The following is a 15,930-nucleotide window of genomic DNA, read 5'->3' as shown; positions in this document are numbered from 1 at the left end:
CAAGGGCTGATTTGCTCCTGGGGCCCAAATTCCAGATTTCTGAAGACGCCCAGGAAGGTCGTCCAGGACAGGGAGCAACCAGAGAGCCCGGAGCGGGGCAGGTTGGATTTCAACGAGGAGATGCTGCAAGTCTCTCCCTGAGGGGCAGGTGGATTCTGGGTACCAACCGAGTCTCCCGGGAAGGCACCTGGCCGCACGGCGGCCTCCTTCTCCCTCCCAGGGCAGCAGGGATCCCCAGCAGGTTTTGCACTCAAGGGATCACAGCTGTTGTCTCTGACCTCAAAGCTGCCTGGGCATCTGGGAGGCTGGTAACTGGGAAGCCTCACATTCAGGACATGGTGGGGGGGGGGGGCATCATTCTTCGGTAGGGCAGCCCTGGGGCTCAGTGGAGGGCAGGGAGTGATCCCTCTCTCTGCCCTACTCCTTGCTGCCTGCCCAGCTTGGGAGTGAGAGCATCCAGCCCAATTCCTTCAACTTACAGAAGAAGGAAGTGGAGATCCCTTACTGGACCTCAGTTTCCTCATTTGTGAAAGGGATGAGCTCATGACAACCTGCCCTCAGGGGGGCTGATCCTGCCTGGGAAAAAGGAGTATTGTTTCGTCAGTCTTAGTAATAATGACAATAACAATAATAATAATAAGCTGCATGGGGAAAAAGGAGTACTGTTTCATCAGTCTTAATAATAATAATGGTAACTGACATTTAAGTGTTTACTATGTGCCAGGCCTTGTGCTAAGGGTCCTGCCTATAATTTATGTCATTCAATTCACACTCCAAACCCCTGAAGTTTAAAGATGGGGAAATGGAGGCAGAGGTTTGCAGAGCTGGGATGTGTCTCCAAAACCCAGTGCTATTACTTGGTTGGTTGGTTGGTTTTAGTGACTCTGAATGTATTGGGCACTTCTCAAGCAGAGGCCGTGGCCCTACCTCTCTGCCCTCAGCATCTCTGCTGAACAGTTCATTTCACTTGGCCCAACCTCCATTTCCCGAGTTTTCGGAACTTTGGTGCCTCTGTGACAGTGACTGAGTGAAGATCTCCACTCCCTCTCCACCTGTGGTTTCCTATCTCCCGTTCCTGGACCTGCCGTGTGACCTTGGGCAAGTTGTTTCATTTCTCTGGAGCCTCAGGCTTCTCAGCCACAAAATGCAGAGGCTAGTCCTGCCCTGACCTCTCAGCATTGCAGGAAATCTTCCTAAGACAGCGTCTGTGACATGCTTAGTGGGCACCTGCTCTGTAAGGAGTACGGAGTCCGTGTTAGCCAAGAGGACTCTGCAAACCCAAAGCTGCTCTAAAGCAGGGAAATGCCTCTGTGCTATGCGTTCAGCTTCTCTCTGCTCCATACCCCCCCCCTTCCCCCTGCCTCGAGACTGGCTGGGGCCTCCCGAGGGGGTCAGAACCTCTGCCCTGCGACCCCTCCAGTAAGGTTTAGGGGAGAAAGGGAAGGGAGTGTTTTCACTTCGCTGAAAACAGAACTTCTTATAGTCACATCTTCTTTCTTGGAAGGAGGAAACGACTCCTGCCTCTCGCCCCCAGCAGGTGAGGAAATCCCCCTTCTGGCTGAGCCTGAACTGGCTTTGAATCACTGTGCAGAAGCTGATAAGAATTCTCAGACTTTGGCCCTCAAACTGTGACCACTCTTGAGCGGGGCTTATGTCCTGGCTTAGTCCCCCCCCCCCCCCCCCCCACCAGGGCCCTCGTCAGTTCCACACCAGAGGAGGCCGGGCAAGTGGCCTTGTCCAAAAGTTTCAGTAGGAAAATCCTTGGCCACTGTCATCTTCCTTCAGACTGTTCTATTTTCTTGACTTTGTTCCAGGATGAACCCATGCCCCATAGCTTTTCTCATCCTCTTTAACCCAGAACTACACAACTGGGCTGGGAAAGACTGTCACAGTCAGCGTGTCCAGACTCCTTTTATTGATAAGGCAACTGAGGCCAGAGAGGGGGACTGACCTGCTCAAGGACACACAGCCCAGCTCAGCCTGCTGACTTCTAATGGGGTCTCATAGGTTACTTCTTCCAGGGAGCCGTTGGCAATTGCCTGCTGATGTGTTTGTTAATGGTTAACAGCTGCTTATCCCAGTGGTTGTGTCTTCTTCACCCAGGGGGTGATGAATCTCACCCAGTGTTGGGACCACTGGGGCCTGGGTTGGGCAGAAGTCTACCACCCCGGAGGAACTCGGAGCCCTGGCCTCTCCACTCATTCCCGGGGAGGGGGATCTCCACCCTTTCCCCATCTCCCCAGGCGCTAGTCTGGAACCTACACCTCGGTGACAGGAATGAAAGGATTCATTCAGCCCTTCCCTCCACCAGCACTAATGGAGCACTTGCTGTGTACCTGGCGTCAGGGGAGGCTCTGGGTTTACATCCAGTTTTTACATAGTCAGATTCTTGAAAAGTGATGGGTCACTGGAAACATGTCAGAATGGACTTCCTCACAAATGATTTTACAGAGCAGGAAATATATTCTCATGATTTGAAAAAGTAGCCAGCCATGTCTGTCTTTTTCTTTTTCTTTTTTTGCCAGATACTATTAAAGTCAACAGTCGATAAACAATTTCTTTCAAAAGTGAGTGTGTTAAGAGGTTCATTAATGAAATAAATGACACCAGTCACTGTCTCCGTCCGGTCAAACCACTTACCGCACTAACCCAGGAGCACAGGCTCCATTGTTCTCCATCTTCTTTGCTATGTGGATTCTTGCCAACAGTCTTTTTCCCTCGCAAGGAAATTCCACAACCCCCCCCCCCCCCGGCTTTACTGAGGGATGATTGACATATAACACGGTGTACGTTTGTGACGACATCTAGCGCTTCCTTCAATCCTGGTGACTCTGCCGCACTTCGGGCTCCTCGATGCCGGTGACCCATCATCTCTCGCGGAGGAGCCTAGTGGCGACGACCTTTCTTAGCTTCTCCCTCTGGTCCCTCCCCGTGAGGTTAATCCACATTTTCTACCCAAGTGTTCTCTCTGAAGTTTTGTAGACATGAACAGAAAACATGTACGTTTCCAGAGTAAGGTCTTCATACCCCCAACTCTCCAGCATCTGGCGGTAAATGTGAAGGTGCTCCTGGCTCAGAAGGAGTCCGGTCCCCTCCTCTGTGCTGGGTTGTCCCCTCATTGGGACTTCTGGACTCAGCTGCCACAGGGATAGCTCCACGATTTGGGGGAAGAGTTTAAAAAGTATGTTGTTCTGGGGTCACGTGGGTGGCCCATCAGTTGAGCATCTGACTTCTGCCCAGGTCGTGATCTCGCAGTTCAGCCCCACATGGGGCTCTCGGCTGTCAGCCTGTCAGTGCAGAGCCTGCTTCAGATCCTCTGTCCTCCTCTCTCCACTCCTCCCCTGTTTGCACCCTCCCCCCAAATAAATAAACATTAAAAAAAAAAAGTATGTTGTTCTAGGGCGCCTGGGTGCCTTGGTGGGTTAAGCGTCCGACCTCGGCTCAGATCATGATCTCGCGGTCCGTAGGTTCGAGCCCCGCGTCAGGTGCTGTGCTGACAGCTCGGAGCCTGGAGCCTGCTTCACATTCTGTGTCTCCCTCTTTCTCTGCCCCTCCTTGGCTCGCACTCTGTCTGTCTGTCTCTCTCTCTCAAAAATAAACATTAACAAAATTATATATATATAGAAAGTATGTTGTTTGAAATCAGAATGTGCGTATTTTAAAAATATTTTAATGATGAACCAAATTTTTTAAAATTCCAAAACCACTGTGAGTTAATTGCTGATAGGGGGAGGGATGCTGGTGGCATACGAAGAGAGTGCAGCCCTGCCTCTGGGAAGTTCACACAGACATTGTCGCAGTCCCCAGGGAGAGGTTCAGTGAGAGGCATGACCACTGGAGACAGTGGTGGACAAAGTGGCATGGGTGAATTCTGCTTGGGAGGTGCCAGACAGGGGTTGTCTAAGAAGGTTCAGGGGCACCCAGGTGGCTCAGTCAGTTGAGTGTCCCACTCCTGATCTTGGCTCAGGTCTGATCTCATGGTTCAGGATTGAGACCTGAGTTGGGTTCTGTGTTGACAGCATGGAGCCTGCTTGGGATTCTCTCTCTGCCCCTCCCCTGCTCAGGTGCGTTCTCTCTCTCAAAAATAAATAAACTTAAAAAAATTTTTTTTAATGTTTGTTTATTTTTGAGAGAGAGAGAGAGAGAGAGAATGCACACAGGCAGAACGCACAGAATCCAAACAGGCTCCAGGCTCTGAGCTGTCAGCGCAGAGCCCTGTATGAGGGGCTCGAACCCACAAACCCTGAGATCGTGACCTGAGCCGAAGTCCGATGCTTAACTGACTGAGTCACCCAGGCACCCCGTCTAAATAAATAAACTTAAAAAAAAAAAAGGATCCTATGGGCTTCTGTCTCTGTTTGCCCCATTTCTGGGGGGCCTGGATGTGTGGTGGGGCTGTGGGCTTTCTGATCACGATAAGCTGAGGGTGGACCAGGGGAATCAGTGGCAGGGCTGACTGCAGAAGCCCATCCCTTGGGGGGGGGTGCAAAAGGGTCCCCAAGTCATGTGCTTGGTTTAACCTTGCTTGCTAAGGCAGGAAAGCAGACCAGGGTTGGGGCTGACACCCTCATGAGGGTGAAGGGACAGCCTTTGGGGACAGGGAGGGGCCGTCCCGTGGTTGACCCATGAGGACCTCTGGGTCCCAACAGCACCAACTGCACATACCCCACATCACGGGGCAACGGATGCTGTGAGGAAACATCATTATTTAGAGTCCGCAGGGAGCCTTCGAGTGTTCACCCACCGGATGACTTAGCAGCCTGTCCCGCTTCAAGGGAACCAGGCTGGCCTCTAACGCCCAGGACCAGGCTTGGGATGAATGGTTAATTAAAACCATGCCCTTTTCCCCAGAACTGAAGTGAAACCAAAAGGAGAAGCGGTGAGAGGAGCCGCTGGCCTGGGGCAGGGCGCCCACTGCCCTCCGGGGGCGGGGGGGGGAGGGGGGAGGCCGGCGTCACCACCCGGAGCCGAAGGAAGCCTGGCCCAGAGCCAGAGCCTGCTTCAGTGTTTTAGGGGGGCTGAACGGAATCCAGCACTCCCCTCAGATGGGACGGCCCTGGCCCACTGAGCTTTCAAATGTCTACGCTTTTGCTCAGTTAAATGAACGCCCTGTAGTAATGCTGATAGCTGAGGCCCTCGGTGGCTCCCACTGGTGGCTGTAAAGGCCTTTGATGATAATAATGATACAAGAGGATAATAAACATAATGAAAATATGCACTGTGGTACACAGAATCTTTCAGGATATGGTGTCCATGGGGCAAAAGCTTTTAAAAGAGTTTTTAAAAAAATTTTTTCATGTTTATTTTTGGGAGAGAGAGAGAGACAGAGACAGAAGGTGAGTGGGGGAGGGGCCCAGGGAGAGCGAGACACAGAATCGGAAGCAGGCTCCAGGCTCCGAGCTGTCAGCACAGAGCCTGATGCAGGGCTTGAACTCATGAACTGTGAGATCATGACCTGAGCTGAAGTCAGATGCTTAACTGACTGAGCCACCCAAGTGCCCCTAAAATTTTGTTTTAAAAAAAAAAAATTTTTTTTAAACGTTTATTTATTTTTGAGACAGAGAGAGACAGAGCATGAACGGGGGAGAGTCAGAGAGAGAGGGAAACACAGAATCTGAAACAGGCTCCAGGCTCTAAGCTGTCTGTACAGAGCCTGACGCAGGGCTCGAACTCACGGACTGAGAGATCATGACCCGAGCTGAAGTCGGGTGCTTAACCCTTAACCGACTGAGCCACCCAGACGCCTGGCATTTTTTTTTTTAATCGTTGTTACTTTTTTTTTTTTTTTTTTTTTTTTTTTGTGGTTGGTGGTTTCTCATGCAGAAGAGAACTGGGAAATCTTACTTCCTGGCAAAGACAATTCAAGGTCACTCCCAAATCCAAAGACAAGCAGAACAAAGAAATGAGCCTCCTCCTGCCAAGTGCTTGTCAGTTTGTCTTCCCAGGAATCTGGAATAAAGTTTAGGGGGGATGTTTTCCCTCCAATCCCAGGGACACGCCTTAGCAAGCCCTGAGTCCCGTGAATAAATCCTCCCCGTAACAGTGGCCTCTCTGAAGCCTACTGGTGCCTGATCCAGCGCAGAGTCCGTGTTGAGCTTTCACAAATGAATACAGGTCCTTGTGAAACTGGTAGAGCCTCTGTCTTCATGGCCCAGGATTCTGGGGACACTCAGGCGGTGGGCTTTTCTCCCTGGAAAGGCCTGCAGTTTAAAGTCCCGTCCACCAGGTGGCGCAAGGCCTCTTTTTGGGGCGGGTGTCGGAGCCCACTGCCTGTTGACAGTATCCTGTGTTGCCGTGAGCCCGCCTTCTCTGCGGGTGTGAATACACATCTCCAGCACGGGTCTACTCCGTAAGTGGGCATCCAGCCCTTGCTTAAACACGTCCGCAGATGGGGAGCTCAGCACCTCTGGGAGCAGAGTAAATAGTGGGGGTTGGGGGCGTGGGGGTGGAATCGAGGGCACCAAAAAGCTACCTGTTCAGGGATAATGTCCCCTTTCCTTTCCCAGCCCTCAGGCCACTGGCTTCTAAAATCCCTAGTCCCAGGCTCTTTGTTGGGTCTCCTTCTCTTATCACTTTATCCCTGAGTAATTTATCAAATTTTTGAGCAGAGCCCAGATGAGAGCTTTCGTAAGTCTGGGGCATGTGAAAAGCCTCTCTACCTCCCCCCTCCCCTGCTTGTGGGGAGGCCGTGGGGCGGGGGAGGGTTGATTAGGAATCAAAAGGACTGGGGCTACCTGAGTTCTCCGGTGGCTTTTGTGAAGTCAACCTCCTGGGCCTCGGTTTCCCTATCTGTAAAGTGGCTAACAGCATCTTTTATCCTGCTTGCCACATTCAGTTGTTGAGAAACTGTAAATGAAATGATGTATTCATTTATGTAACGAATATTTACTGAGTACCTACTGTAAGGTAGGCACTATTCTAGAAACTAGGGAAGACAGATAAGTAAGCAATAAATACTGCATCTGATGTCAGGTGGTGTGGTAAGTGCCAGGAAGGAAAATACAATAGAGTCAAGTATGGGGAAGAGGGGGGGCAATTTTAATACAATAGAGTCAAGTGGGGGGGCAATTTTAAATTGAGCGGTCAGAGATGTGACAAATGTGGAAGTCTGAGCAAATCTTTTTCACTTACCGCAATTTCCCCCTGTAGTCTGTCTTTCCGAGCCCTTTTCCTTGGCCAGCGGTTCCCATGGTGAAAGTGGGATAGACTTTCTGAGTGTTTTTTCAGATAGACACTGTTCTATTAGTTTCTGTTATGTGCAATCAGATGCAATCTTCATGGATATGAATAACGTGGGCTGGCTGGGAGGACATGATCAGATTGACCCAGAGCTCTGTTTCCCTCTTTTGCCTGTGGGAGAACCACAAGCTAAGGCCAATGAGGTCATACATTCTCCTGAACAAGCCTCAACCCTCCAGGTCAGGCCCATCTAAACATCTCAACTCAAGAAAGTACTGTGTCTTACTGAAAGCACTCTGGCTGGAAAGCCCCAGAGTTCTAAGTATGGCTCTTGAAATCCCAGCAGTGCTTATCAGGAAGGGATTTCCCTTTAGTCACACACTCTGGCTAGCGACATGCTCAGGTTCTCTACCTGTGGCCTGGGATGGAGGGTAGATAGGTTATCAGGGAGCAGATGGCTGGAGGTGGCTGGACATGGTGTGTAAGTCTCCAGACAGATTCTGAAGCATCTGATAAAGCACTTTTCTCCCAACCATCCCTTATGAGGATTATGATCTGATCCTGTTTGAGGGATGGGACCACTGAAGATCAGAAGTGTCAAGGGAGCCTGAGGGGTCTGGGTCCTGGCTTTCATCCAGGGCCCTTTCCAACCCTTGGAGCAGATCATCCCAACTTCAGCCTTGCACAAACTCTAAAGTGATGTGCAATAAAGAATGTTATGTTTTCCTGGCTGAAGAGTGAGTGAATGATTCACCAGCTTGGATCTCGATCAGCCACAAAAAGAGAAAAGGACCTTTGACAAAGCGGAAGATCTGATCTAGAGCCAACGGCAGGTTCCCAAAGAAAGAGCAGAAACAAAGGCTTTGTGGCTCAACCACATCTTTATTTTCAGCCTGCTGAAGTGCCTTTCTGGTCATGTAAATTCATTCAATTGACTTTATAGTAAATTGGACATGCCCAGATCAAAATCCGGCTCCTCTTCTAAGGAAGTCAGTCCTGATTAATCTGCTTCTACTGTATTAGTTAAGGTAACACTAGCTGTGGCACATAAACTGGAATCTCAGTGGTTTAACATGGTAGACGTGTGTTTCTGAGTCATGCAAAGTTTGGTTGGTAGGGTGGGGAGGGGATCCTCTCTCCACGAAGTCATCTGGGGACTCAGGCTGATGGAGGCACCACTATTATCTTCTTCATGTGCTTTCCATGGGGGCTTGACCTCCAGCCAGCAGATGAAGGGGGACATAGAAGATTGGGAGGGTGTTTTCATGGCCTAGAGCAAGGGGGGGGCATCCATCATTTCTGCCCACATTCCATTGTCAGAACTCAGGCAAGTAGCCTACAGATATGTTTCCTGCTTTTACTGAATGACTTTCTACCTTTATTCATTCCACTTCCAGCCTTCTTTATCCTGCTCCGTGGCCAGGAGACGGACCTGTACGGATTGCACCAATGGGCTCTTTTGTCTTCTGCTTGAGTTGGGTTTGGTCAAGGAAGTCACTGGCAGAAAAACTGGAGAGTGTGGCCAAGGTATGTATTTCCTGCAGTCTCTCTTTGACTGGGGACTTTCCCCCAGTCCCAACCAGGTCTATAGGTTGGCCATGTTCTTCTACTAAAGGCCACTTTTCTGTCACTGCCCTCTCCATATGGTCACTCCCTCCAAGTTGTGTTCCCATTCCCTCCGCTTGCCCTTTTAGACTGAAGGGTGGTAACCACTGCCCACTGTTGGCAGCCCCAGGAAACTGCACCATCATTTGCTGCTTTCCCTACACCCTGCATGCATCCTTGTAAATGGTCTCATTATTACATTTTTCATACTTGTCCGGTATGAGTGTGCCTTCCATTTCCTGCCGTGATCCTGACCGCTGCAGGTGGGCACACATAGATGCAGAGGGGCTAGGGAATGGAGTCCCAGCCTGGGTGCCTCTCCTCAAAGTATGGAAGGGACTCTGCTGGACACCTGTCTCTGCCCCATCTACTCTGACCCCCGTGCTTTTTGGCTTTTCTGCCTGGGCTATTAGTGTGTGTGACCTTGGGTTAGGCCCCTCATCTGTAAAATGAGTGGGCTGGCAGAAAATCTATTCAACTGACGTTTGGTAGCCTCTCTAACTGCAAATGGTATCTTGGTTGTCCTGAGCTACCTGGCTCCTTACCCATGAACTCAAGTGCAGGTTTCTCTTTCTGGCTCCAAAATAAAAGTAATCTCATGAAGTACCCCTTGCTACATATCTTCTAACTTCCTTCTATGGATAGCATTGCGCCTCTCCCCACACCCCGCCAAATTCACCTCTTGAAGCCCTAAATCCCAATACCTTAGGATGTGACTATATTTGGAAATAGGGCCTTTAAAGAGGTAACTAAAGTAAAACGAGGCCATTAAGGTGGACCCTCATCCAATCCGACTGGTGTCTTTACAAGAAGAGGAGATTAGGACACACAGAGAGACACCAGGCATGTGTAGGCAGCCGTCTGTAAGCCAAGGAGAGATGCCTCAGAAGAAACCAAGCCCTGCCAGCAGCTTAACCTTGGACTTCTGGCCTCCAGAACCATAAGAAAGTAAATCTGTGTTGCTTAAGCCTCCCAGTCGGTGGAACTTGGTTATGGCAGCCCTAGAAAACTAACACGTGTGCCGCCTTGGGTCCTACCCTGTAAGCTTTTCTGTGTTATGGCTCAGTTCTTTGCTAAAGTCACCTGATGACGTTTCAGTGGAGGTAAGGGAGTTCCTCGAATTTCCTTTCATATTGCATCTCTACTTGAAGAATGAATCTTCATAGGGTGATGCCCAAAAGGGATTGGCAAGAGGATGATGCGGGCGTCAGCCCAGTACCCTTCTTGCCATCCTCCTGCAACTGATTTTGCCTCTGGGAGCAGCTTCTCTCCTACTCCATCACAGCCTCCTGCCCCTGGCATTGGGAAAAGCCTTCGCAACCCAAGCGGGGCCATTGAGAAAAACTCATTCCCCTGACCACAGTGATCGGTCCAGAGAAGGCATGTGACCCAGGACAGGCCAATCAGAGTCCTTCCCTGGCATTTTTCTGACTAGAGCTGGCAGGGAAGTTACGGAGAAGCAGGGAGGTGAGGGGAAGTCATGACAGGGCCTGTTGTCCGTTTCCAGTCCTTGGGAGCCCTGAGCTGTCCCGATCCCCAAAGATCTTCCTTCAATTCTTTGACAACCCCAATAGCTTTCTAACAAATCTCCTTTCACTTAAGTTGGTTTGAGTTGGGGTTTCTGTCTTATACAATGAAGAATGCTCTGACTCTTGTCAAAAAATTGTTTGGCACACTTCGAGTTTGCTCCCAGGCCTGCCACTTCTGTCTGTCCTAGAAGGTGAGTTTCCTATCACTAGAGGTTTTCAGACAGAGAGGGGGGTTGTCCTTTGTCTGGGATGAATCAGAGAACTGTTGCTTTGGCACTCAGGGCAGTTAACTGTGTGACATCAAATATCTTCAGGAATAGTCACTGATTCCATTGTGTACAGTCTCCTCCTGTCAGGGATTAGAGGCCTACTATTTAAATACAGCTCTACTTTTCTCTCAAACCCATACACCAAGAGCTTATGAACATCAATGTACTATACCATACGAATGCAGTGAAAGATAAAACCCACATCATCATCTCAACAGACACAGAAGAATCATTTGACAAAATACAACATTCTTTCATGAAAAACATATTCCTATCTGGGAATAGAATTGAACTTCTTCAATCTGGTAAAGGTCATCTATGAAAACTTTGCTGCTATATCACACTTAACAGTGAAAGAGTAGATACTTTCCCCCTCATGTCAGACATTCTAGCCAGGGAAATTGAGCAAGAAAAAGGAATAAAAGGCATTCGGGTTGGAAAAGGAGAAGTAAAATTATGTCTGTTCATAGATGATATGATATCGTATATGAAAAGGACAGAGGAAAAAAATCTATTAGAACAATTAAGTGAGTTGAACAGGCTGCAGGATACAAGATCAACCTATAAAAGTCAACTGTATTTCTATATGCTAACACGAACAGTCTGAAAATGAAATTTAAAAACAATTCTATTTACAATAGTATCAAAAAGCATAAAATACAAAGAAACTCAAATAAAGAACAAGAAATATGCTCTCAAAACTATACATCATTGCTAAAAGAAATTAAAGAAGACTTAACGACATGGGCAGACATCCCATGTTCATGGATCAGAAGACTTAATATTGTTAGGATGGCAGTACTCACAAATTGACCTACAGATCCCATACAATCCCTATAAAAATTCCAACTTTTTTTTTTTTTTTACAGAAATTGATAGGCTGATACTAATATTTATGTGGGACTGCAAGTGACCCTGAATAGCCAAAACAATAGCCAAAGCAATCTTGAAAAGATAAACAAAGTTGGAGGACCCACGTTTCCCAGGCTCAAAACTTATTGCAAAGCTACAGGAAACAGTGTGGTATTGGCATGAGGATAGACATGTAGATCAATGAAATAGGATTGAGAATCCTGAAATAAACCCATACATCGATGGCAATTGACTTTTGATAAGGGTGTCAAGACTATTCAATGAGAATAGTTTCTTCAACAAATGGTGTTGAGACAACAGGGTATCCATATGCAAAAGAGTGAAACTGTAACCTTACCTCACACCAATATACAAAATTTAACTCAATACAAAATCCAACTTAATACAAAAATTAACTCAAAATGAATCAAAGACATATGTATAAGAGCTAAAACTATACAACCTTTAGAAGCAAACATAGGAGTAAATCTTGATGACTTGCATTGGGCAACAGTTTCTTAAATGATACCCCAAAAGCATAGCAACAAAAGAAAACATAAATTGGATTTCATCAAAATGAGAAGTTGGAAAGACAGAACAGAAAATGGGAGAAAATATTACCAAGTCCTATATCTGACAAGTGACTTATACCCAGGAAATATGAAGAACTCTTAGAAACCAATAATAAAAATGCAAATAACCCCACTAAAAACAGGCAAAGGACTTGAAGAGACAATGAACAATCACCAAAAAAGATATACAAATGGTCAAAAAGCACATGAAAAGATGCTCAACATCATTGATCATTAGGGAAATACAGACCAAAGCACAATGGAGTACTACCTCACACCTACAAGGATGGTACAGTAAAGATGGTGAGGCACCTGTGTGGCTCAGTCAGTTAAGCATCTGACTTCGGCTCAGGTCATGATCTTGCAGGTCATGAGTTTGAGCCCCGCATCAGGCTCTGCACTAACAGTGTGGAGACTGCTTGGGATTTCCTCTCTCCCTCTTTCTCTCCCCCTCTCCTACATGAACTCTCTCTCTCTCTCTCTCTCTCTCTCTCTCTCTCATTAAGTAAATATAAACTTTAAAACAAAGATGAATGGTAACAAGCATGTGGAGAAATTGGAACCCTCCTACATTGCTGGTGGGAATGTAAAATGGTCCAACTGCTGTAGAGAACAGTTTAGCAATTTCTCAAAAAGGTAAAATAGATTTACCATATGATCCAGCAATTCCATTCCTAAGTACATACCCAAGAGAATTGAAAATATAGGTCCACACAAAAATCCATACACAAATGCCCGTTGTAGCATGATTCACAACAGCCAAAGAGTAAAAACAACCCGGATGTCCATCCACTGATGAACAGATACACAATATGTGGGAATCTGTACAATGGAGTATAATTTGGCCATAAAAAGGAATAAAGTTCCGGTTGTGTGATTCCATTTACACGCAATGTCCAGATAGGCAAATTGATAGAAACAAACAGTAGAGGAGTGGTTTCCAGGGACTACAGGGATGAGGGAAGGATGAGGGAGTCCTAGACAGCACTGCTAATGGGAATGAGATTTCTTTTCAGAGCCGTGACAATGTTCTGGAATCTGATAGTGGCGATTGATACACAACTCTGGATATACTAAGAACTATGGCATGTGAATTTTCTGGCATGTGAATTAGATCTCAATAAAGATGTTCTTAAGGGGTAAAAAAGTATTTGTGAGCAAACAGACGTCGTGTGGAGCGACAGCTTCCCCAAAGACAGCAGCAGGTCAGAGGCACTTTGCCGGGCCCCTAAGAGTGGGACAGAGCCCAAGGATTAAAAAAACAGGCTTGTCATCCTGATGGTTGTGCGCTTGAACACTGTTTCTACTTCTTAGGAGTTGTAGAGTGTTGAGAAATTGACTCAACCTCTCTGAGCCTCTCATCTGTAACCTGAGAATAATTTCTACTTTGTAGGGTTCTTATGAGGAGTACCTGCTCCGTGGCTCAGAGTATCCGATAGATGACGGCTATTATTAACATTATTTTCTCTTGGACAGAGAGGAAAGAGGTCTCTGGAAGGAAACTCTGGCCTTGGATGAAAGGTGGAAAGAAGAGGCCCAGGTGAACTAAGGAGACAAATCGATTTTAGGCTGTAGGTTGAGCTAGAGGGTTATGGAGGATCCCCTCCAGGAGGGGGGGTGATTGGAGAGGGAAAGAGTACAGATACTCAGCCTCCTGGTACCATCACCAAGTGGGTTAGAACTAGGAGGCAGATAGGGTATTTTGTCACATTCTAGTGCCACAGCTTTTCTCCCTTACTCTTGGGGAGGGGCCGGGCGCGGCCCCGTAGTGTTGCGTTCGATAGTAAGTGTGAGCCCCCAAACCAGCCCAGTGATTCTGCACACAGCAGCAACAGCCAGGCCCATTGGGACTACATCTCAGTGGGGCTGGATGTTTGCTTCTCATCAATATTTGATCTCTGTGGAGTAACAGATGACTTTGATTGTGTTCTTCGGCCTTTCCTGCACATGTGAAATTTTCTACAGGGACGAGGTCATCTGACTAGAGGGCTGAGTAGGAAACCCATACTAAGCATGACTCATGACAGCATTGCCTTATGTCCGTGCTTTTTTCTTTTTTTTTCCCTCGTATCTTGCCTGGCTCCGTGGAGATAAGAATTTGTGAGCTGTATCAGTCAGGGTGCAGTTGGGGGAAAGAGAAGCTGTGCCAGCTGGTTGTAGCAGTAAAGGAATTAGAGACTTTTAAAGTCATCAGAAGGGGTGGAGGAGTGGGTTCTGAGTTGTGGCCCCCAACAGTGATCTGGAACGCCACCATGATTCCTGTGACCTGGGCATCAAGGGTTACCCTTGCTCTATGAAGGGGTGCCCACAGGCTGGAATGCTGAAGAACACAGTTTCTCTTGACCTTGCTTGTCCCCACATCCCATCTCACCTGCTCCTCCCAAACCTTGGGCCACAGCATCTAGTCGTCAGGGCCTAATTCACATCTGAAACTCTAGCAGCAAAGGAGGGTGGGAAGTGTACTTTTCAGCTTTTCAGCCTGTGAGGTAAAGGAAGGCATGGACATAAATGGGGGCAATCCATCAAGACCAGCCTCCTTAGAACCCTCTTGCACCGTTGTTGGGAATGCAAACTGGTGCAGCCGCTCTGGAAAACAGCATGGAGGTTCCTCAAAACATTAAAAATAGAACTACCCTACAGTCCAGCAATTGCACTACTAAGGTATTTACCCAAAGGATACAAAAATACAGATTCCAAGGGACACATGCTCCTGGAGGTTTATAGCAGCACTATTAACAATAGCCAAACTATGGAGAGAGCCCAAATGTCCATCGACTGATGAATGGATAAAGAAGATGTGGTATATATACAATGGAATATTGTTCAGCCATCAAAAAGAATGAAATCTTGCCATTTGCAACGACATGGATGGAGCTGGAGTGTATTAGGCGAAGCAAAATAAGTCAATCAGAGAAAAAAAGACCAGTCTCCTTATATCAAGATTTTGACATTTCATTTGGCTCAAAACTCACTTGAACTGAACAACTGATGTTCTCTTTCTTCTTTTTTTCTTGTGTAAAATTTATATTTGCAGCGTGAAATGACTTTTTCCTGTGTGTGGAGTCTTTAAATTTACCTCTGAAGCCCTGTGAACACAAGCCCTTGAAACCAGGAGAAGTGGTTTCCTCTGATGAGTCCTCGGATGTGACTTCAAGTGCTCTGTTTGGCTGTTGCTGAAATGAATAGTCTCCTTTTCTACAGGAAGTGCAAAACTCCTGTGTGTTATAGGAAGTAAGAGCTTCCACGTATTCTCTTGAGGATAATGAGCACTTCCCGGAGGAAACAATATAACTTAATATGTTGAATTTTTTTTTTTCAGTAAAGAGCCAACAACCGCTCAACCACAAACTCAGCAGTAAGAAGCGTTTGAGAAGATGCTTCGCTTCGTGAATAATTAAAAGCAAATCGGAAACACGAGTGGCTCATCATACCAACAACAATGAACAGGCTCAATAGTGTCTACTTGTGTCCGGTATTTTTGCTGTAAGCATCTTTGCGGCAAGAGTTTTCGCTGCAAACATTTTTGTCACGTAACTGGCCATAAGGTGATTTTGCCATAGGAGATAAAACAACTGGTTGGTGTTTGGTTTCATTTCTCCATTGACACATTTCCTTTTTTAAAAAAGATTTTTTTTTAAGCTTTATTTACTTTTGAGATTGAGAGAGACAGAGAGAGAGAGAGAGAGAGAGAGAGAGAGAGAGAGAGAATGTGAGTGGGGGAGAAACGGAGACAGAGAGACACAGATCCGAAACAGGCTCCAGGCTCTGAGCTGTCAGCACAGAGCCCATTGCGGGACTCGAACCCAGGAACCGTGAGATCATGACCTGAGCCGAAGTCGGACACTTAGCCGACTGAGCCAGCCAGGCACCCCAGACACATTTCCCATTTATATGTTATATAAAACTTTGCTTGCTCTCATAATG

At 47.2% G+C, this 15,930-nt stretch overlaps 1 protein-coding gene across 9 annotated transcripts in view; it reads left to right on the top strand.

Annotated features, from left to right (window-relative positions):
* ETV7 (ETS variant transcription factor 7) overlaps window positions 1-9,169 on the top strand; it is a 33,878-nt gene extending 24,709 nt beyond the window's left edge. For 4 of the 9 annotated variants that reach the window (XM_060615328.2, XM_060615329.2, XM_060615332.2 and 1 more), the window contains one exon: window positions 8,577-9,169. In XM_060615328.2, the coding sequence (XP_060471311.1) occupies window positions 8,577-8,967 (391 nt within the window). In that variant the 3' untranslated portion in view covers window positions 8,968-9,169. Of the gene's footprint in view, window positions 1-35; window positions 4,231-8,576 lie in introns of those variants that run through there. The other 5 variants (XM_060615333.2, XM_060615336.2, XM_060615337.2 and 2 more) reach the window with 5 other exon arrangements.
* The last annotated feature ends 6,761 nt before the right edge of the window (window positions 9,170-15,930 follow it).

The sequence above is a fragment of the Panthera onca genome, chromosome B2 (genome assembly GCF_046562875.1).
Source record: "Panthera onca isolate mPanOnc1 chromosome B2, mPanOnc1 haplotype 2, whole genome shotgun sequence".
NCBI lineage: Eukaryota > Metazoa > Chordata > Mammalia > Carnivora > Felidae > Panthera > Panthera onca.
The sequence above is the reverse complement of the archived record's forward strand: the minus strand, read 5'-3'. Positions and strand labels throughout refer to the sequence as shown.